Here is a 25,130-nt window from a genome sequence, read left to right on the forward strand (position 1 = left end):
AGGCCTATTTCGGAAACTTGCCCACTGTTTCAACGAGGTGATTATTATTTATTCTTGTCATTGTTATTTCCACTGCTCTCACATTTTATACTGCCATCTATTATTGAACTAGCACTCTATTGTGTACTGCCTTTGAAATTGCTAGGCAGTAATTTATATTGAAATGTAAAGCTAGTTAATTTTGTAACACAATTGTTGAATGTGTACCATTTGTTGTTTGTTTGCTGTTTTCACACTAAATTCTTTTACGAACAGGTTTCTGGGTCAACATATCGTTTCAATTTGGGAATCGACAAGTATTACCTAGTGACGTCACGCGAAGAAGAAGTTTGTCTTCTGATTGGTCTGTGAGGTTGTTGATGTAGATGACTGGCCCCGTGCTGCGATATACCGTTGTGTTATCAGCATCCATCCCCATCAGTTGTTTACCATCAGGGGTCCCTGAGTGGGGTGAAACATTAAGTACTTATTAAGAACTATTAGGATCCATGAACTCCGCAAGCTCGCGGACATGGTAAGGATGTCATCTGTGTGAGTGTATGTCAGTGTGTGAGTGTACGGCAGTCTGTGAGTGAGTTGATTCATGGCGTGTTAACTTACCAAAAGAATATACTGCTTTCAGGCCATGGATCATAATTGTTGAGTCGAGGATTCTGACAGAACAAGGGAGGTAACTGTGCATGAGGAATATGTGTAGCCAGACTACGGAGCTACTTTGTACGTTCATATCATTTACAACCTCTGTGTAAGGACGATGTCTACCACATCAAAGGAAATCGTTGTTCAATCGAGAAAGCTATAGCCTGTTTAAAAAAAGTACATTTTATGTTCAGCAGTGTAGAAAGAGAGCCCAAGACGACTGACCTTGAGTGACATTGAAGCAGTCTGGCGTACAGCTGGCATTGATCACGTCAAGTCTCACTGTTTTCGTGATGTCTCGCGAGACGAACTTCATCAGTCTGAAACACAACATAAGTAAAAACTTCAAATTCTTCTCAACATCTGACTACATTATTACATCATATTGTTTCTTTCTTTCTTTATTTCTTTATTTATTTAATCACGCTATTTTCAATATCATGTCTTCCTCCACGTAGGGCTGCAAAGATACAAAAGGCCACAATACTATTCGTATCTCGATACGCTGATCACGATACGTGCGTATGGCATTACACTAGTCAAGACTGGATACGTATGTCGATATACTGGTCAAGACAGGATACGTATGTCGATACACTTGTCAAGACAGGATACGTATGTCGATACACTGGTCAAAACTGGATACGTATGCCAATACACTTGTCAAGACAGGATACGTATGTCGATACACTGGTCAAAACTGGATACGTATGCCAATACACTGGTCAAGACTGGATACGTATGCCAATACAGTGGTCAAGACAGGATACGTATGTCGATACACTGGTCAAGACAGGATACGTATGTCGATACACTGGTCAAGACTTGGTACGTATGTCGATACACTGGTAAAGACTGGATACGTATGTCGATACACTGGTAAAGACTGGATACGTATGTCGATACACTCGTAAAGACAGGATACGTATGTCGAAACACTGGTCAAGACAGGATACGTATGTCGATACACTGGTCAAGACAGGATACGTATGTCGATACACTGGTAAAGACTGGATACGTATGTCGATACACTGGTAAAGACTGGATACGTATGTCGATACACTGGTAAAGACTGGATACGTATGTCGATACACTCGTAAAGACAGGATACGTATGTCGAAATACTGGTCGAGACAGGATACGTATGTCGATACACTGGTCAAGACTGGATACGTATGTCGATACACTGGTAAAGACTGGATACGTATGTCGATACACTGGTAAAGACAGGTTACATATGCCGATACACTGGTCAAGGCTGGACACGTATGTCGATACACTGGTCAAGACAGGATACGTATGTCGATACACTGGTAAAGACTGGATACGTATGTCGATTTACTGGTAAAGACTGGATACGTATGTCGATACACTGGTCAAGACTGGATACGTATGTCGATACACTGGTAAAGACAGGTTACATGAGCCGATACACTGGTCAAGATTTGGTACGTATGTCGATACACTGGTCAAGACAGGATACGTATGTCGATACACTGGTCAAGACTGGATACGTATGTCGATTTACTGGTAAAGACTGGATACGTATGTCGATTTACTGGTAAAGACTGGATACGTATGTCGATACACTGGTCAAGACTGGATACGTATGTCGATACACTGGTCAAGACAGGATACGTATGTCGATACACTGGTAAAGACAGGATACGTATATCGATACACTGGTCAAGGCTAGATACGTATGTCGATACACTCGTAAAGAGAGGATACGTATGCCAATACACTGGTCAAATCAGGATACGGATGTCGATACACTGGTCAAGACAGGATACGGATGTCGATACACTGGTCAAGACTGGATACGTATGTCGATACACTGGTCAAGACTGGATACGTATGTCGATACACTGGTAAAGGCAGGTTACATATGCCGATACACTGGTCAAGATAAAACGTATGTCGATACACTGGTAAAGACTAGATACGTATGTCGATACACTCGTAAAGACAGGATACGTATGCCGATACACTGGTCAAGACAGGATACGTATGCCGATACACTCGCAAAGACAGGATACGTATGTCGATACACTGGTCAAGACTGGATACGTATGTCGATATACTGATCAAGACAGGATACGTATGTCGATACACTGGTCAAGACAGGATACGTATGTCGATATACTGATCAAGACAGGATACGTATGCCGATACACTGGTCAAGACAGGATACGTATGCCGATACACTCGTAAAGACAGGATACGTATGTCGATACACTGGTCAAGACAGGATACGTATGTCGATATACTGATCAAGACAGGATACGTATGTCCATACACTGGTCAAGACAGGATACGTATGTCGATACACTGGTCAAGACAGGATACGTATGTCGATATACTGGTCAAGACAGGATACGTATGTTGATACACTGGTCAAGACTGGATACGTATGTCCATACACTGGTCAAGACAGGATACGTATGTCGATACACTGGTCAAGACAGGATACGTATGTCGATATACTGATCAAGACGGGATACGTATGTTGATACACTGGTCAAGACTGGATACGTATGTCGATACACTGGTCAAGACAGGATACGTATGTCGATACACTGGTCAAGACAGGATACGTATGTCGATATACTGATCAAGACAGGATACGTATGTTGATACACTGGTCAAGACTGGATACGTATGTCGATACACTGGTCAAGACAGGATACATATGTCGATACACTGGTAAAGACTGGATACGTATGTCGATTTACTGGTAAAGACTGGATACGTTTGTCGATACACTGGTCAAGACTGGATACGTATGTCGATACACTGGTAAAGACAGGTTACATGAGCCGATACACTGGTCAAGATTTGGTACGTATGTCGATACACTGGTCAAGACAGGATACGTATGTCGATACACTGGTCAAGACTGGATACGTATGTCGATTTACTGGTAAAGACTGGATACGTATGTCGATTTACTGGTAAAGACTGGATACGTATGTCGATACACTGGTCAAGACTGGATACGTATGTCGATACACTGGTCAAGACAGGATACGTATGTCGATACACTGGTAAAGACAGGATACGTATATCGATACACTGGTCAAGGCTAGATACGTATGTCGATACACTCGTAAAGAGAGGATACGTATGCCAATACACTGGTCAAATCAGGATACGGATGTCGATACACTGGTCAAGACAGGATACGGATGTCGATACACTGGTCAAGACTGGATACGTATGTCGATACACTGGTCAAGACTGGATACGTATGTCGATACACTGGTAAAGGCAGGTTACATATGCCGATACACTGGTCAAGATAAAACGTATGTCGATACACTGGTAAAGACTAGATACGTTTGTCGATACACTCGTAAAGACAGGATACGTATGCCGATACACTGGTCAAGACAGGATACGTATGCCGATACACTCGCAAAGACAGGATACGTATGTCGATACACTGATCAAGACTGGATACGTATGTCGATATACTGATCAAGACAGGATACGTATGTCGATACACTGGTCAAGACAGGATACGTATGTCGATATACTGATCAAGACAGGATACGTATGCCGATACACTGGTCAAGACAGGATACGTATGCCGATACACTCGTAAAGACAGGATACGTATGTCGATACACTGGTCAAGACAGGATACGTATGTCGATATACTGATCAAGACAGGATACGTATGTCCATACACTGGTCAAGACAGGATACGTATGTCGATACACTGGTCAAGACAGGATACGTATGTCGATATACTGGTCAAGACAGGATACGTATGTTGATACACTGGTCAAGACTGGATACGTATGTCCATACACTGGTCAAGACAGGATACGTATGTCGATACACTGGTCAAGACAGGATACGTATGTCGATATACTGATCAAGACGGGATACGTATGTTGATACACTGGTCAAGACTGGATACGTATGTCGATACACTGGTCAAGACAGGATACGTATGTCGATACACTGGTCAAGACAGGATACGTATGTCGATATACTGATCAAGACAGGATACGTATGTTGATACACTGGTTAAGACTGGATACGTATGTCGATACACTGGTCAAGACAGGATACGTATGTCGATATACTGATCAAGACAGGATACGTATGCCGATACACTGGTCAAGACAGGATACGTATGCCGATACACTCGTAAAGACAGGATACGTATGTCGATACACTGGTCGAGACAGGATACGTATGTCGATATACTGATCAAGACAGGATACGTATGCCGATACACTGGTCAAATCAGGATACGGATGTCGATACACTGGTCAAGACAGGATACGTATGTCGATATACTGATCAAGACAGGATACGTATGTTGATACACTGGTCAAGACTGGATACGTATGTCGATACACTGGTCAAGACAGGATACGTATGTCGATACACTGGTCAAGACAGGATACGTATGTCAATATACTGATCAAGTCAGGATACGTATGTTGATACACTGGGCAAGACTGGATACGTATGTCGATACACTGGTCAAGACAGGATACGTATGTCGATACACTGGTCAAGACAGGATACGTATGTCGATATACTGATCAAGACAGGATACGTATGTTGATACACTGGTCAAGACTGGATACGTATGTCGATACACTGGTCAAGACAGGATACGTATGTCGATACACTGGTCAAGACAGGATACGTATGTCGATATACTGATCAAGACAGGATACGTATGTTGATACACTGGTCAAGACAGGATACGTATGTCGATACACTGGTCAAGACAGGATACGTATGTCGATATACTGATCAAGACAGGATACGTATGTTGATACACTGGTCAAGACTGGATACGTATGTCGATACACTGGTCAAGACAGGATACGTATGACGATACACTGGTCAAGACAGGATACGTATGTCGATATACTGATCAAGACAGGATACGTATGTTGATACACTGGTCAAGACTGGATACGTATGTCGATACACTGGTCAAGACAGGATACGTATGTCGACATACTGGACAAGACAGGATACGTATGTCGACATACTTGACAAGACAGGATGTATCGGAGTTTTGGTGCGTCTTTTCCCCCTCACTACTTCGGCAACCAACGACTTGGGCTTTTAGGCTCGCTGACTATGATGCAAGTCATGGTATCCCAATTGCTTAGAGAGCCGTCATATAGCTGGAAGACAGCAGAGAGCGGCGGTAAACAAAAAACAAACAAGTAATAATAAACAAACAAACAACAGAGGAAGAGGAAGTCCGTGCTGTAGGAGAAGGGACAGGGACACGTGTGATCAATATTTACCCTTGGATCTGGAAAGAAAACCATACGTAGGATGGGGAGGTCCTCACCTCTACGACACCGACACCGTCATCGCCTTCAACAAACAGAAAGTTAATTTTATTTATTGCATCAACGGGGGGCACGGGTGGCCCAGTCGTCTAAGGCGCCGCGATTCGCTGTGCAGAGTTGCGTCCCTTGGGTACGCCAGAAACCTATGATTGTGGGTTCGAATCACGGTTCGCCCCGATTATGTTTCTAGGTTTGTCAGCACCATACCCGTGCTCGTGGGTTTCATCGAAGTGGTAAACGTCTGAGACCTGCATCACTTCGGGCTTTCCTCCCACATTAAGCTGACACGCCGCGATATAACTGGAATACTGTTAAAAACTGCGTTAAACCCAACTCACTTCCTATTGCATCAAAATATAATTAATTGGGCACCAACTCAGCAGACGACAAACTTTCTTTACTTGATTATCTCTAAAGCTTTATGTTTTTTTCCAATGTAATGCTCAGAAGTAACTTCCGCCTGTATCCCCCCTCAAAAATATATAATTAAAGGATTTAGGGGCAATGCATTGGACGCGGTTTTAAACATATAGTCAAACACCGGTTTGTCTTACGGTTGTCTCGAAGTAAAAACTTGGTCCTTGCGTACTGCCTCTTTATTCATCATACAACCTCGGATAACTCGAAGTATTTACGAAGGCCCATTTATTGTCGACACAACTGTGTTCAACTGTATAATAGATATAGAATATTATACGAGCTCCCGTGCTTGAGTACACGTAGTAGTATTTTTTTTATTACTTGCCGTTTATAACTTTTTTTTAGAATTTCACCGTCGTGTGTGAATCTAGGCAGATATCTACGCGATCCACAGCATATTCCAATTGAGTTTAACAGAATAATACTTTAAACACATCAAAAGGTTACACGTATTAATTTAATACTATACAACGGACCACCTTTACAATTCAGGGTTTTCTGTTCCTCAAAGTTAGGGGCGGTGGGGTAGCCTAGTGGAATAAGCGTTCCCACGTCAAGCCGAAGACCTGGGTTCGATTCCCGACATGGGTACAATGTATGAAGCCGTGATATTGCTGGAATATTGCTTAAAGCGGCGTTAAACCATACCCACTCACTCCACATAATTAACGTAGCGCTAAAGTTATCCATAACTCGCAAATACATAGACGTACGACTGTCGTTGCGCTACGATCACCTTGCGGAACGGGCCCCCGAAGATCCGGGGTAGAATAGGTCTTTAGCAACCCTTGCTTGCCGTAAAAGGCGACTATGCTTGTCGTAAAAGGCGACTAACGGGATCGGGTGGTCAGGCTCGCTGACTTGGTTGATGCATGTCATCGGTCCCAATTGCGTGGATCGATGCTCATGTCAATCACTGGATTGTCTGGTCCAGACTCGATTATTTACAGACTGCCGTCATATAGCTGGAATATTGCTGAGTGCGGCCTAAACAACAAACCAAACCAAAAAAACCTTGCGGAACATGGCCCCCTGCACCACAAAGTTTACAACCACGTCACAATGCCCTATGACGTAATTTGTTGAATTTTCTTGCAATATCCACTGGAAATTCCAGGCTCGTTCAGCAAGGGTGGAAACTGGACTTTTATAGTCCGATAACACCCTTGCCCCGGGAAGATGTCATATTTCAGTATTGAATCCTTTGAATTGAACACTTGGGTTATTTTCAAAATTGCATATACGAATTATCAAACACCGAGTACAGTAAACTACGGTTATAACGAACTCAAAGGGACCTCTTATTTTAGTTTGTTATAACCGTAGTTCGTTATAGGCATATATAGAGCATAACTACAGCAAATAGTCGGGACAAAAAAGTAAGTTCGTTATATCCGGCAGTTCGTTATAAGCGTGGTCGTAATAAACGTAGTTTACTGTAATCTTGAAACAGGTCTTGGCGGATAAGAAACATAATTTCCTAAATGGAAGAAAGTCGAGGTGAGGATGATATATCTGACCGAACAGGGGCGGTCGGGTAGCCTAGTGGTTAAAGCGTTCGCTCGTCACGCCGAAGACCCGGGTTCGATTCCCGACATGGGTACAATGTGTGAAGCCCATTTCTGGTGTCCCCCGCCGTGATAGTGCTGGAATATTGCTAAAAGCGGTGTAAAACCATAGTCACTCACTCACTCACTCTTACCGAACACGCTGGTTGCTATGAGGGTGAAGTTGCAGAGCTGGGAAGGTGATGTCGTATTAGGTGTCGTGTCAGTTAAGTCGATGGTGAGACTCCCGCCGGAAGATGAGACACGTGAGAAGGGCGGGTTCGAGAGGCACCAGGAGATGGTGGGTTGGGAGGCTGACGGTGAACCTGTTGGAAGAAAAGCATCCCTGTGTTTGACCCGTTATACCACCAGCCTGCAGAGGCATCGTTACATCACAATGCTTTTAAGAATGTCTTTCTGAAGTACCGTACGCCAGTGACAGATATTTTACGCCCGTTTCAAAGGTTCGTTAGAAGTATGTTGATAAATGTTGTTTTAAGTTTCTTTTTTCGGTTTATAAGTTAGATAAAACACAAGCCCTCGGGTTTTTGTGACGCCCATCGGTTTTATTCAAGATCATAACAAAAACCTCGGACGTGGTTTATCCTTCACTCCCCACGAGGTCTTGATGGGGAATGTAAGCCCGGGGAGGAAGGAAATAGGTAAGGGCCGATTACCCGGGCTTACATTCCCCGTCAAGACCGAGAGGGGAGTTTGTATCCTACTTGTGAACCGTCTAAATGCAAGAAATACGTATGTAACACACACACACACACATCTTCATATATCTGTAGGTGGGTACCCGTTTCTATGTACCCGTATGTAACACACACACACACATCTTCATATATCTGTTGGTGGGTACCTGTTTCTATGTACCCGTATGTAACACACACACACACATCTTCATATATCTGTTGGTGGGTACCCGTTTCTATGTACCCGTATGTAACACACACACACACACACCTTCATATATCTGTTGGTGGGTACCCGTTTCTATGTACCCGTATGTAACACACACACACACATCTTCATATATCTGTTGGTGGGTACCCGTTTCTATGTACCCGTATGTAACACACACACACACACACATCTTCATATATCTGTTGGTGGGTACCCGTTTCTATGTACCCATATGTAACACACACACACACACACACACACACACCTTCATATATCTGTTGGTGGGTACCCGTTTCTATGTACCCGTATGTAACACACACACACACACACACACACACACACCTTCATATATCTGTTGGTGGGTACCCGTTTCTATGTACCCGTATGTAACACACACACACACACATCTTCATATATCTGTTGGTGGGTACCCGTTTCTATGTACCCGTATGTAACACACACACACACACACACACACACATCTTCATATATCTGTTGGTGGGTACCCGTTTCTATGTACCTGTATGTAACACACACACACACACATCTTCATATATCTGTTGGTGGGTACCCGTTTCTATGTACCCGTATGTAACACACACACACACACACACACCTTCATATATCTGTTGGTGGGTACCCGTTTCTATGTACCCGTATGTAACACACACACACACACACCTTCATATATCTGTTGGTGGGTACCCGTTTCTATGTACCCGTATGTAACACACACACACACACATCTTCATATATCTGTTGGTGGGTACCCGTTTCTATGTACCCGTATGTAACACACATACACACACCTTCATATATCTGTTGGTGGGTACCCGTTTCTATGTACCCGTATGTAACACACACACACACATCTTCATATATCTGTAGGTGGGTACCCGTTTCTATGTACCCGTATGTAACACACACACACACACACCTTCATATATCTGTTGGTGGGTACCCGTTTCTATGTACCCGTATGTAACACACACACACACACACACACATCTTCATCTATCTGTTGGTGGGAACCCGTTTCTATGTACCTGTATGTAACACACACACACACACACACACACACATCTTCATATATCTGTTGGTGGGTACCCGTTTCTATGTACCCGTATGTAACACACACACACACACACACACATCTTCATATATCTGTTGGTGGGTACCCGTTTCTATGTACCTGTATGTAACACACACACACACACACACACACACACACATCTTCATATATCTGTTGGTGGGTACCCGTTTCTATGTACCCGTATGTAACACACACACACACACACACACACACATCTTCATATATCTGTAGGTGGGTACCCGTTTCTATGTACCCGTATGTAACACACACACACACACATCTTCATATATCTGTTGGTGGGTACCCGTTTCTATGTACCCGTATGTAACACACACACACACACACACCTTCATATATCTGTTGGTGGGTACCCGTTTCTATGTACCCGTATGTAACACACACACACACACACACACCTTCATATATCTGTTGGTGGGTACCCGTTTCTTTGTACCCGTATGTAACACACACACACACATCTTCATATATCTGTAGGTGGGTACCCGTTTCTATGTACCCGTATGTAACACACACACACACACACCTTCATATATCTGTTGGTGGGTACCTGTTTCTATGTACCCGTATGTAACACACACACACACATCTTCATATATCTGTTGGTGGGTACCCGTTTCTATGTACCCGTATGTAACACACACACACACACATCTTCATATATCTGTTGGTGGGTACCCGTTTCTATGTACCCATATGTAACACACACACACACACATTTTCATATATCTGTTGGTGGGTACCCGTTTCTATGTACCCGTATGTAACACACACACACATACACACACACCTTCATATATCTGTTGGTGGGTACCCGTTTCTATGTACCCGTATGTAACACACACACACACATCTTCATATATCTGTTGGTGGGTACCCGTTTCTATGTACCCGTATGTAACACACACACACACACACCTTCATATATCTGTTGGTGGGTACCCGTTTCTATGTACCCGTATGTAACACACACACACACACACACACATCTTCATATATCTGTTGGTGGGAACCCGTTTCTATGTACCTGTATGTAACACACACACACACACACACACACACACACACACATCTTCATATATCTGTTGGTGGGTACCCGTTTCTATGTACCCGTATGTAACACACACACACACACACACACATCTTCATATATCTGTTGGTGGGTACCCGTTTCTATGTACCTGTATGTAACACACACACACACACACACACACACACACACACACACACATCTTCATATATCTGTTGGTGGGTACCCGTTTCTATGTACCCGTATGTAACACACACACACACACACACACACACCTTCATATATCTGTTGGTGGGTACCCGTTTCTATGTACCCGTATGTAACACACACACACACACACACACATCTTCATATATCTGTAGGTGGGTACCCGTTTCTATGTACCCGTATGTAACACACACACACACACATCTTCATATATCTGTTGGTGGGTACCCGTTTCTATGTACCCGTATGTAACACACACACACACACACACCTTCATATATCTGTTGGTGGGTACCCGTTTCTATGTACCCGTATGTAACACACACACACACACACACACACATCTTCATATATCTGTTGGTGGGTACCCGTTTCTATGTACCCGTATGTAACACACACACACACACCTTCATATATCTGCAGGTGGGTACTCGTTTCTGTGTACCCATATGTGACACACACCTACCTTCATATATCTGTTGGTGGGTACCCGTTTCTATGTACCTGTATGTAACACACACACACACACCTTCATATATCTGTTGGTGGGTACCCGTTTCTATGTACCCGTATGTAACACACACACACACACACCTTCATATATCTGTTGGTGGGTACCCGTTTCTATGTACCCGTATGTAACACACACACACACACATCTTCATATATCTGTTGGTGGGTACCCGTTTCTATGTACCCGTATGAAACACACACACACACACACCTGCATATATCTGCAGGTGGGTACTCGTTTCTGTGTACCCGTATGTGACACACACCTACTTTCATATATCTGTTGGTGGGTACCCGTTTCTGTGTACCTGTATGTAACACACACACACACACCTTCATATATCTGTTGGTGGGTACCCGTTTCTATGTACCCGTATGTAACACACACACACACATCTTCATATATCTGTTGGTGGGTACCCGTTTCTATGTACCCGTATGTAACACACACACACACACACACACACCTTCATATATCTGTTGGTGGGTACCCGTTTCTATGTACCCGTATGTAACACACACACACACCTTCATATATCTGTTGGTGGGTACCCGTTTCTATGTACCCGTATGTAACACACACACACACACATCTTCATATATCTGTTGGTGGGTACCCGTTTCTATGTACCTGTATGTAACACACACACACACACACCTTCATATATCTGTTGGTGGGTACCCGTTTCTATGTACCTGTATGTAACACACACACACACACCTTCATATATCTGTTGGTGGGTACCCGTTTCTATGTACCCGTATGTAACACACACACACACATCTTCATATATCTGTTGGTGGGTACCCGTTTCTATGTACCCGTATGTAACACACACACACACACCTTCATATATCTGTTGGTGGATACCCGTTTCTATGTACCCGTATGTAACACACACACACACATCTTCATATATCTGTTGGTGGGTACCCGTTTCTATGTACCCGTATGTAACACACACACACACACCTTCATATATCTGTTGGTGGATACCCGTTTCTATGTACCCGTATGTAACACACACACACACATCTTCATATATCTGTTGGTGGGTACCCGTTTCTATGTACCCGTATGTAACACACACACACACACCTTCATATATCTGTTGGTGGGTACCCGTTTCTATGTACCCGTATGTAAAACACACACACACACACACACACACACACACACACACACACACACACACACACACACACACACACACACACACACACCTTCATATATCTGTTGGTGGGTACCCGTTTCTATGTACCCGTATGTGACACACACACACACACCTTCATATATCTGTTGGTGGGTACCCGTTTCTATGTACCCGTATGTAACACACACACACACCTTCATATATCTGTTGGTGGGTACCCGTTTCTATGTACCCGTATGTAACACACACACACACATCTTCATATATCTGTTGGTGGGTACCCGTTTCTATGTACCCGTATGTAACACACACACACACACATCTTCATATATCTGTAGATGGGTACCCGTTTCTATGTACCCGTATGTAACACACACACACACACATCTTCATATATCTGTAGGTGGGTACCCGTTTCTATGTACCCGTATGTGACACACACACACACACACCTTCATATATCTGTTGGTGGGTACCCGTTTCTATGTACCCGTACGTAACACACACACACACACACCTTCATATATCTGCAGGTGGATATACTTGCAACCCTCAGGCGTCGGCGACGGCGACGGCGACGGCGACGGCGACGTGTTCCCCCAGTGCTGCATGGTGAGTGAGATGCGATGGGTGTCCGTGGTCTGCAGGTGGTACACGCACCCCACCTGTCTGAACACACCAGGCACAGTACAGTGTACAGTAGCAGTGAGCTAGTGAGTTTGCCACTTTCTACGAATTTTAAATTATCAGGGCCTGATCACCTTTGTGCTAATACTTGTATAGCGAAAACAAGCCTTTCCCCTGATAAGAAATATTACAAAATAACTGCAAAGTTCACTTTTCAAGAAATAACAATATTTAATTTTTTGGTTATAATCCGACTAAGGTGACCTAAATGATTATGTTTATCGCTAGCAAAATGGAAAAAAATTTAAAAGCGAATTTCTTCAACAGTCTGAAGCATAAATATATTTGTCAAGAAATTTCGGGAACAATTTACTTTTTTCGATGAACATATAGATTTTCAAAAACATGTTAAGTATTCAAAAAGGTCTCCAAGGTTGCAGGCAGACAAGCTTGGTACTCACTCAGTCTGTACGGTGCGGCCGGGGAATGTCAGCAGGACTGGGGTGTCCGTTATAGTGAGGTTTCTGCTACTGCCAGGGCTGCATGTCGTGGGAACTGAAATGTCGAGAAGGTGAATGCAGTTTCATGTCGTATACGGCGGTTATTCTGGCATATCCGGACAGGCTAAATATAATAACGTCTGAAAGAGTCAACACTGTTAAGCGTGACAATATTCACGGCGAAACGAACCAGTGGTCGACAGCATGAGCACCATCCTACGCCGTCGGGTCAGGATGACACAGTCGTAGAGGTCACAAGTCGTAACCACCCGAGCCCATATCAAGGGACGACAAGGAGAGGACATATTCTGCCCCGAGGTTTCTCAATGGACTTTGCTTGAGGTCGCCGAAATAAAGTCATTCCACGCTTGCTGTCATCATTGGGATCATGAATAATTACTGTATCTTCTAAATGTGTATCATCTTCTAGAGGTAGGGGAGTTAACTGACCTGTGAAAACTGGAATGTTATTGTCAGTTAACTGCCTTGTCTCGGGAGTGTGTGTGAGTGAGTTGGGTTTAACGCCGCTTTTTACAGTATTCCCAGCTATAACACACTACGTCTGCAAAACGTTGTGGTAAGGTTGTAGATTGGTAACGTTGTGATATAACGTTGTCACAACGTAATTATTACGTCTCCCTATAACGTTATGACACTACGTAATACAAACTTTGCATATTTACGTTGTGAAAAAGTTGTGTATGTGATATATCACACAACGTTTCAGTAACAACGTTCGCGATAGTCATAGAAGTTGATTATGTCAAAAAAACAAATCATTACTATTCTTTATTTTCGGCATTAGGATTTTAAACCATTGCATATAATAAAAGTACCTGAACGCAATTGTCCCATCCATAACAACGTTTTACGTAACTGTGAGAAATATTAATCTTATTACATAGAAAACCCAATGTCAAACCTTCTCAGATAGTATTCCAGTTATATCACGGTGTGTCAGCTTAATGTGGAAGGAAAGCCCGAAGTGATGCAGGTCTCAGACGTTTACCACTTCGGTGAAACCCACGAGCACGGGTATGGTGCTGACAAACCTAGAAACATAATCGGGGTGAACCGGGATTCGAACCAACAATCATAGGTTTCTGGCGTGCCCGAGGGACGCAACTCTGCACAGCGAATCGCGACGACTTGGCCACCCCTGCACCCCTTGTCGCGGGAAGATAAATGTCAAATTGTAGCCTCACCGTCTTGCCAGAATCGCAGCATGAAGCCCGAGTCGGTCAGGAAATCGTCTGTTTCGAATACCAGAAAGAGGCTATCACCGGAAGTGGCCGTAGCCATCTTGTCAGATCCGCACCACCTGTGTAGCTCACTGACGTCACTGGTGTTGCCTGGAATAGAATCAACAAATGTAACCGATAGTGAGTGAGTGAGTTAGTTAGCAGTCGAGAAAGACGAAACCAGTAGTTGATAGCATGAACACCCGCAGTGAACCAAGTCACACTGTAGCCACTGTTGGTTACGGTTGAGTCGGTTCAGACAAATATCGAGAAGAATGGACAGGTCTCCCTTACTTAAAACAGCTACTTGAAAAAAAAGAGCATTTTTAACACAGTTAACAGTTTAATGGCCGGAAAGGCATGGACATTATTCCATAAATCAACTTATTAATCTTGCTACTTTTCGATAGATCTGCAGAAACTTAAAATCCTGAGAATCTGTGTCTATTTCAATTGTCATAATGCATCAAAATTAATGTTTGAAAAACCGCAAGTACGATGCGATGGCGATCCTCTTCATTCCCCTCAACAAATGAAATCTAAACCAATAGTACGTCCTCGCCCTTAAACCTATCACTTGAGACGGCCCCCGTCCCACCTACCGTCGTAAGCAATGAGACGGTCCCCGCAGGTGCTGTTCCAGTTATTCAGCTGCATGTACACGATCTCCACGTGCAGCACGTGACCATCGGTTGGAGCTTTGATGTGAACCTTGCATGATATGTTACTGAAATAAATAAATAAATAAATAAATAAATAAGTAAATAAAATAACAACGCTCAGTTGAGACAATATTCTGTCTGAAACTGAAGTCGTGTCTGCACCATCTTCGCGAGGCAAGGGCGTCAACTGACTACAAAAGTGTAGGTTCCACTGGAATTTCCAGGCTCGATCGCAGCGCCACCTGTGGTTATTACGCCTTATGTACCCGTGAAGATCCGGGGTAGAATAGGTCTTCAGCAATTCATGCTTGCCATAAAAGGCGACTATGATTGTCGTAAGAGGCGACGAACGGGATCGGATGGTCAGGCACGCTGACTTGGTTGATGCATGTCATCGATCCCAATTGCGTTGATCGATGTTTATGATGTCAATCACTGGATTGTCTGGTCCAGACTCGATTATTTACAGACCGACGTCATATAGCTGGAATATTGCTGAGTGCGGCGTTAAACAAGAAACAAACAAAATATCTTCGCCTGGTGTGTTGCCTGTGGGCTGTACATGGGGCCGTGTGTCACCACTGTTGGCTGAGGGGACCCGTATTGATGCAGGACTTAAAACGTCGGTGAAACCTACGAGTATGGGTATGGTGCGGGCGGACCGGGGCTAAACTGTGATTCGGACCCTGGATCATCGGATCCTGGCAAGGCTAAGGGAGCGAATTTCGCCGCCTTGACTGAGCAAAGTGCCCCTGGACAGCAATAGATTCAATATGTATGGTGAAAATACAATGTATGTATGGTGTGTGAGTGCGTGCGTGCGTGCGTGCGTGTGAGTGCGTGCGTGCGTGCGTGTGTGTGTGTGTGTGTGAGGAGGGGGGTATAATATACGTATGGTGTTTGTGTGTGTGTGTGTGCGTGCGTGCGTTTGTGTGTGGTATGGTGTGTGGTGGGGTGGGGTGAGTTCGGGGGGGCGGGGGGGGGGGGGGGGGGGGAATGTGTGGATGTGTGGGTGTCTACGTGCTTGTGTATGATGGTGTGCGTGACTTTATAAGTAATTTGGCGTGTGCGTGTGCGTGCGTGCGTGAGTGCGTGCGTGCGTGCGTGCGTGTTCATAACCCAGTCTTAACTTTAAACATTATGTTAGTATATGTCTTAATTTACCTTATCCAGATCATGACGGTATACATTTGCTTTCATGTCTGGTGTCTCGTAGGCCATACCTGGTCGGATGTTATATTTTATTGTCTGTGTACGTGTTTTAGTATGAAGTGTATATAACATGTGACACTATAATAAACATTATTCTCTCTCCCTCTCTCTCTCTCTCTCTCTCTCTCTCTCTCTCTCTCTCTCTCTCTCTCTATATATATATATATATATATATATATATATTATATATAAACACACTAATGACTCCGGATAAGTCTGATATTGATGTGAAAATTGTGCTGATGCAATTAGGACTTACTTGGCGTAGTCTAGTGGGAAGTCAAGTGACCTGATGACTTGTGGGTCCGCTGTGGCGTTGATGTGGAGGTCGGTGTCGTTACAGTCATACCCTGGAATAGTCAGACAGTCAATATGTTTAAGGTTTAGTTATTGTGGTAGGGAAGCGTATTGGTGCCACAGTCTAAAACAATACCATCTACGTCTAAAATACTTTCATCTACGTTGATGAAAATACTTTAGAAGATAAGTAGAAGATACGATGATCAACGTAGAAGATACATTCATCTACGTAGAAGATAATTTCATCAACGGAGAAGTTACTTTCATCTATGTACATGATACTTTCATCAACGTAGAAGATACTTTCATCTATGTAGAAGTTACTTTCATCTACGTAGAAGATACTTTCATCTACGTAGAAGATACTTTCATCAACGTAGAAGATACTTTCATCTACGTAGATGATACTTTCATCAACGTAGAAGATACTTACATCTATGTAGAAGTTACTTTCATCAACGTAGAAGATACTTTCATCAACGTAGAAGATACTTTCATCTATGTAGAAGTTACTTTCATCAACGTAGAAGATACTTTCATCTATGTAGAAGTTACTTTCATCAACGTAGAAGATACTTTCATCTATGTAGAAGTTACTTTCATCAACGTAGAAGATACTTTCATCTACGTAGAAGATACTTTCATCAACGTAGATGATACTTTCATCTACGTAGAAGTTACTTTCATCAACGTAGAAGATACTTTCATCTACGTAGAAGTTACTTTCATCTACGTAGAAGATACTTTCATCAACGTAGATGATACTTTATCAACGTAGAAGATACTTTCATCTATGTAGAAGTGACTTTCATCTACGTAAAAGATACTTTCATCTACGTAGATGATACTTTCATCAACGTGGTTGCTGAAGACCTATTCTACCCCGGGTCCATTGGCGTACGGTACTTGAGGTGAGGTGAAATGGGGTTTAACGTCGCGTCCAAGATTATTGCACTTATATAGCGACGTGCATGCACGTGTATGTGTGTGTGTGGCTGCTTGTACTAGTCCGGACTGATGCCGATTTATAGTGCTAGCTCACTGAGATACCATGCCGCAGTTTAACATGAATACCCCACTCAGACACAGTATACTGACTCCGAGCCGACCAGTCCTTGTTTTAGCCCCTTAATGCCGAGCGCCAGACAGGGTAACAACAAGTACAATCTTTTAACGTCTTTTTGTATGACGCGGCCCGGGATCGAACCCTGGACCTTCCGCTCTCCGGGCGGACGCTCTACCACAAGACCACGGAGGCGGTCGAGAAACGTATTGAAGCAGTGACCGAAAAGATATTGTCCATAACACACCCATCCAAAAAAGAAGAAGATAAGACAGAAAGAAACCCGACAAAAACAAACAAACAAAACAACAAAACCCATCAAACCCCATCCTACATGCAAGCTCCGGGTAGATGGGGTTTTACTCCAGATAGACCGATACAAGTAGAGGTTGTAAACCTCACCTGCCAGTAACGTAGAACAGCAATAAAAATAAATAAATCTGTGTTTGTTTGTTTGTTTGTTGTTTAACGCCGCACTCAGCAATATATTCCAGCTATATGACGACGGTCTGTAAATAATCGAGTCTGAACCAATTCAGTGACTGACATCATGAGCATCGATCCACGAAATTGGGATACGATGGCATGCATCAACCAAGTCACCGAGCCTGACCATCCGATCCCGTTAGTCGCCTCTTACGACAAGCATAGTCGCCTTTTGCGGCAAGCATGGGTTGCTGAAGACCTATTCAACCCCGGATCTTCACGGGTCAGTTGATATGTAACACACAATCATATTATATACAGATATATCCCCATTCCCGCGTTACCTGCTGGGCCTTGAAGGAAGTGCGAACAACGCCCCGTTAAACATCAGTTCAGTGATAACAGAGGCTGTATGTTAGAGGTAAGCGAAATATGCGCAGGTTTTAGATCGATTTGGTGAAACAATACACACTGGCATAACAATGAACAACCAAGGATCTTAATCGGGGAGGGCCTAGATTTCGAAAGGACTGTCATTCCATGTTAACTTGCGGTCTTAGTTTTGGGCGCTTATGAATATTACTTACAGAAGTTGGTCCGTGAGCTGACTGGAGCAGGGCGCTTAATTCGGGAAATACGGTAATTAAAAAATCCACAAGGTTTTACTTATAGTGAAACGTGTAATCGCAGACTACAAGGTAGATGTGTTAATAAACCACCATGTGTCTTCTTACAAGTGTAGATATTAGTACGGTGGCCCATAAGGGACATGGAGTCTGTTTTTCAATATTTTGATATTTCACTTACTTTTATCGTAATCTTTTGCAAATTAACACAATTTGTCATACAAATATGTGATAAATCATGTATAAAAACAACCGAAAACTTGGAAAATGTACTTTCAAGTAGCTATTGAATCGCTGAAATGTGAAGCGAAAATGTCAAAAACAAAAATGAAAATGTCAAAAACAAAAGCGAAAATGTCAAAAACTAAAATGAAAATCCAGAAAACTATTTCCACCGCGGTGATAATATTTCTACCGCGGTGTAAATAGTTTTTCACCGCGGTGTAAATAGTTTTCTGGATTTTCATTTTAGTTTTTGACATTTTCATTTTTGTTTTTGACTTTTTCGCTTCACTTTCCAGCGATTCAATATCTACTTTATACATGATTTATCACATATTTGTATGACAAATTGTGTTAATTTGCAAAAGGTTACGATAAAAGTAAGTGAAATATCAAACTATTGAAAAACAGACTCCATGTCCCTTATGGGTCACCGTATATTGGGGCTGGGATGAGTCCCAATTTACTACCCGGGTACGCACACCCCTATTACCCGACCCTACCCGGGTACCCACACCCCAATTACCCGACCCTACCCGGGTACCCACACCCCTATTGCCCGACCCTACCCGGGTAAGCACACCCCTATTACCCGACCCTACCTGAGTACCCACACCCCAATTACCCGACCCTACCCGGGTAAGCACACCCCTATTACCCGGGTACCCACTCCCCTATTACCCGACCCTACCCGGGTACCCACACCCCAATTACCCGACCCTACCCACACCCCTATTGCCTGACTCTACCCGGGTAAGCACACCCCTACTACCCGATCCTACCCGGGTACCCACACCCCAATTACCCGACCCTACCCGGGTAAGCACACCCCTATTACCCGGGTACCCACCCCCCTATTACCCGACCCTACCCGGGTACCCACACCCCTATTACCCGACCCTACCCGTGTACCCACACCCCTATTACCCGACCCTACCCGGGTACCCACACCCCTATTATCCGACCCTACCCGGGTACCCACACCCCTATTGCCCGACCCTACCCGGGTACCCACTGTGGTGCTCAAGAGATGTTTCAAAATGTCCGATTGGGAATTTTTTACCATAGCCCTGGCAAAACGTATTTAGATATATGTATTGAACAATCTGGTCATCATACACTGAAGTTGACTTAAGTTATATCTTATTCAACCATATGAGAAGTCAGAAGGAATGGGTGCATAATCAGAAAGAAATGCGAACATTAGTAACTTGTAGTTTAAATACAGAGTTCCAGATATTTTTTGTCATTAAACAACATATCGCGTGAGTAACCACGGGTCTGGGTACCCAGGTCCTACTAACTAGAATCAAAACCGCGTCCGAGGTTTTGTTTCGGAAGTATGCCCGCGGAGGCCAAGGGCATACTTCCGAAACAAAACCGAGGGCAAGTTTTTGAACTCACTTATGAACTGATCAAAAATATGATTTAGAAATAATTTTACTAATTGGTATAAACATGAATTCATTGATATTTACTGTTGAGAGTTTAACTGCAATACGCGGGGAGTACATCCGCGCGCTGCACGTGACGCACGTGCTTCAGGCCCGTTGTAACAATGAGCGCACGTGGTTCAAGCCAGTCGAATGAATTCCACTGAAGAGGATGGACGCAGACGACAACGATTTATTTCTGACGCAGTCAGTTTTAAAAGAATCGGCATCCTGTGCTGAAGAAGACCAGGAAAGTGATGACTTTAAATTCCGTTTTGGAGATCCACTCTCCGAGCGTGAAGTAGCCAAGAAAATCGAGATCTGTGTCCCTAGAACAACACGTTATAAAAATGACTGGGCATTCTCAACATTTAAACGGAGGCACGGGTGGCCCAGTCGTCTAAGGCGCCGCGATTCGCTTTGCAGAGTTGCGTCCCTTGGGCACGCCAGAAACCTATGATTGTGGGTTCGAATCCCGGTTCGCCCCGATTGTTTCTAGGTTTGTCAGCACCATACCCGTGCTCGTGGGTTTCACCGAAGTGGTAAAACGTCAGAGACCTGCATCACTTCGGGCTTTCCACCCACATTAAGCTGACACGCCGCGATTTAACTGGAATATTGTTAAAAGCGGCGTTAAACCCAACTCTCTCACACTCAACATTTAAACGGTGGCACGAAGAACGCAAGTCACGGTCAATTGCGGACAATTTGGAATTACCGCAAAAGTGCTTGACAGAGGATATAGTCGAAATGAGCCTATCTACTATGAACACCGCTTTCAAATATTTCCTTTTTGAGGCGAGGAAACAGGACGGCACCCAGTACATGGCGGATACTATACATGGACTGTTTACCGCTCTTCAGAGGGGCTTGAGGCTTAAAGGGCGAAAGAACATTAATTTGTTCGAGGATCAACAGTTTGAAGAGAGCAGAACATGTCTGGACGCTTTAATGAAGGAACTTTCTAAAAAAGGACTGGGCTGCTCTGCCAGGAAGAAAACTGAAACTATATCAATGGACGACGAATCTTACCGGTAAGTAAAGTAATTCACACAGTTGTTTTTCTTTATATCTTCGAAAATCACTTTTACAAATACAGTAAACTACGGTTATAACGAACACGCTTATAACGAACTGACGGATATAACGAACTACGTTTTTGGTCCCGACTATTTGCTGGAGTTATGCAGTATATATGCTTATAACGAACTACGGTTAAAACGAACTAAAATTAGTAGTCCCTTTGAGTTCGTTATAACCGTACTTTACTGTAGTATATACTAAATCATTGGAATTTGTTCATTCACATATAAAATTGATATAATGTGTGAACCTTTTTGAACACAAAAGTTTAACAGTTTGTTGAAATAATTAACTGAATTTTCATTATTGTTCATATTTGCCGTTGTCTGAAATACACATTTTCAAAACATTTACACAAGTTTGCATTTCGCACTGCGAGGAGGAAGAGAGCACAGAGCGCTGAGGCTGTTCTCGAACCCCCAAATAACAGGTCCCCACACTGACGATAATGGCAGAAAGTATCTTCTCTACACGGAAGACGCGTCAAAGACTAATCACGGCGGCCTGAAGCACAGGAAGCTGGTACCGAAACAAGTTCGAGCGTATGAGAACACGGACAACCCTAAAAGATGTTTTGTGCGTCTTTTTGAAAAGAACAGGTCTTTGTGGTAAGTGTTAAAAAACACCAATGCATATTGCATGTATTACCTACGTTTATTTAGGGGTTTTGGAATTATGTATTTAATAATCGTTATATATAAATCTTGACTGCATTCTAAATTTTGAATGAAATTTTCAGAAGGTGGAGTATCAGCCCACTCAATGCATTGTTTCACAAAAACAAATATTACAAGTGTCCCTTTTTATCTTATTTCCCCCAGTAAACCTGGTCAACATACTGAATACTTCTACTTCACTCCAAGAAGGACTAGAACGTCGAAAGACTGGTATACTGCAAATGCCATCGGCCACAACACCTTACAAGTTACCGTCAAAAGACTGTGCGAGACGTCCGGTATTCAGGGCATGAAGACAAACCATTCCTTGAGAGCCACGGCAGCCACTCGATTGCATCAAGGTGACGTTGATGAACAAATGATTTGCGAAATTACCGGTAGGTTGATAAACATTTTAGTCCTGCAGTAATAAGAAAGTTTTATCCAGCAAACGTCATAACATATCAAAGAAATATTTTTTCCAAACCAGTAAGATGCTCTTTTTTATTTATGATATATGTGGTAATATTGGTGTTTTTGGAATCTGTAATAGTTTTTAAGTGTATTTGTATGCTGTATGTGTAATACTTTCAGTAATCTAAACAATTTGTTTCAGGACATCGGAGCGACGCCGTTCGAAATTACAAGAACTTCTGACATCCAAAAGGCAACGGTCTCTGACATACTTAGTATGTCAAAAAAAATGAACTCGCTATCACGTGAAGAAGCTGATCCGATAAGAGCAGATGACCGAAGACCTGAAGACAAACTCAATCGAACTGTGACGCTCAATTTCAATTTCAACTAATATCAACAAATAGTTGAGCCATGTTCTGTTGTTTTTTTCATGCAGAAAGGTAATTCAATACAGAGGGTATTCTTCGGGACAAAAACCAGGCTTTCAGTAGAAAATCTCCCGGGATTTCTTGCAGAAAGCCCGGGGCTTCCCCTAGGAATGCCCGGGGATTACCCTGGGTTTATGCCCGGGGCTTATCCTAGGAATGCCCGGGGCTTACCCTAGGAATGCCCGGGGATTACCCACGGTATATGCCCGGGGCTTACCCTGGGCTTACCCTGGGAATACCCGGTAAACTACCAGTAGAGGTTTAGTCGGTAAAAGAAGACCCCGGCGAGACAATAGTGACGTCACTAGAGGTTTATAGTACCCACCCGAACCGAGTACCCAAGTTACCCGTCCCAGCCCTAGTAGATATAACAGTTTATTTCGGCATGATCTAACGAAAGCTGGCCATGCGTGACAAACTCGAAGTCATTCAAAACATTTGATACGCCGTGTAACACAACACGTTCGAAACTCATGGAAATCCACGAACAACTTCCTTGCAGGTCGCCACGCGCAAGGTCAAGGTCTACCAGCTATATCCTTGCCCTGTGTGAACCAAAACGATGACAATAATTAATGTCTGTCATTTACCGACCCCCCGTTTCTTTGCTATCATCTTCTCTCTTCTATTAAGCCTCACCAACGTACCCTCGGGGCATCGTGTTTTAGCCTGCCGCCCGTCTTCACCCCCCTCCCTCCCCTCGTAACGTCCCATCGTATTAACGAAGCTTGTCATCCCACGTGGGAACCCCATCTTGTCTACCTGCCCTGTTGACAGTTTGGAGCAGGCTTGGACTATTCCTAGTGTTATACGACAGGCCTCGTTGATTTTATCGTGGGCAATGAGTTACAGGTATGAAAACACAAGTCTATCAATACAGGCAGTACGAGAGCTGAAAACGAGACTAGAATATACATAGCATGCATAACCACGCCTACCTGTCCCCATGACAACCTTCAAAATGACCGGAAGTAGCAGCACCCGGTAAAAGAGATCCATGGTCAAACAGTGTCCCGCCTGTCCATGTCAGAGTACCCGACAGTCACACGTATTATCTTCGCTTCGCTAAATCAGGGTAGATACATGAGGGTGTCCGTAGCCGTAATTCATCGAGGACATCCTGGATTGGTTGGGCTGTGATTTTATTCAGGTCCGTGACTTAGGTAGATTTGATCTGTGGGTTCATATATAGAAGATGTTTCTCTGCAAGTAACAAATAGCCTAATAAATCCTGCCAGACTAGTTTTGCTTCGATTTTTGTAATATATGTTGAGGTTGCTGTTTATGCGCATAAAGTGTAGTCATTATACTTATACTGCCGACACAATATAAGGCCACACAAATGATTTGAATGTAACTGTGGTT

General features: G+C 43.4%; 1 protein-coding gene and 2 long non-coding RNA genes across 3 annotated transcripts in view; 2 read left to right on the forward strand and 1 right to left on the reverse strand.

The window, feature by feature from the left end:
• Positions 1 to 24,936, reverse strand: part of LOC124123209 (cubilin-like) — a 37,545-nt gene extending 12,609 nt beyond the window's left edge. The window contains exons 1-10 of the mRNA XM_046486504.2: positions 24,704 to 24,936; positions 17,371 to 17,461; positions 15,840 to 15,964; positions 15,202 to 15,348; positions 13,958 to 14,051; positions 13,387 to 13,538; positions 8,101 to 8,271; positions 5,931 to 6,003; positions 865 to 959; positions 304 to 441 (exon numbers count right to left, since the gene is read on the reverse strand). Of these exons, the coding sequence (XP_046342460.2) occupies positions 304 to 441; positions 865 to 959; positions 5,931 to 6,003; positions 8,101 to 8,271; positions 13,387 to 13,538; positions 13,958 to 14,051; positions 15,202 to 15,348; positions 15,840 to 15,964; positions 17,371 to 17,461; positions 24,704 to 24,764 (1,147 nt within the window). The 5' untranslated portion in view covers positions 24,765 to 24,936. The remainder of the gene's footprint in view (positions 1 to 303; positions 442 to 864; positions 960 to 5,930; positions 6,004 to 8,100; positions 8,272 to 13,386; positions 13,539 to 13,957; positions 14,052 to 15,201; positions 15,349 to 15,839; positions 15,965 to 17,370; positions 17,462 to 24,703) is intronic.
• Positions 13,532 to 14,373, forward strand: LOC124123210. The gene is made up of 2 exons (XR_006859281.2): positions 13,532 to 13,582; positions 13,930 to 14,373. It is a non-coding gene; the product is annotated as an uncharacterized LOC124123210 (long non-coding RNA).
• On the forward strand, positions 21,769 to 24,709 carry LOC125381561. Its single transcript, XR_007221905.1, has 3 exons — positions 21,769 to 22,872; positions 23,086 to 23,318; positions 23,537 to 24,709. It is a non-coding gene; the product is annotated as an uncharacterized LOC125381561 (long non-coding RNA).
• Positions 24,937 to 25,130: the final 194 nt, after the last annotated feature.

Source organism: Haliotis rufescens, unplaced genomic scaffold (genome assembly GCF_023055435.1).
Source record: "Haliotis rufescens isolate VD_foot unplaced genomic scaffold, xgHalRufe1.0.p SCAF_18, whole genome shotgun sequence".
NCBI classification, from domain to species: Eukaryota; Metazoa; Mollusca; class Gastropoda; order Lepetellida; family Haliotidae; genus Haliotis; species Haliotis rufescens.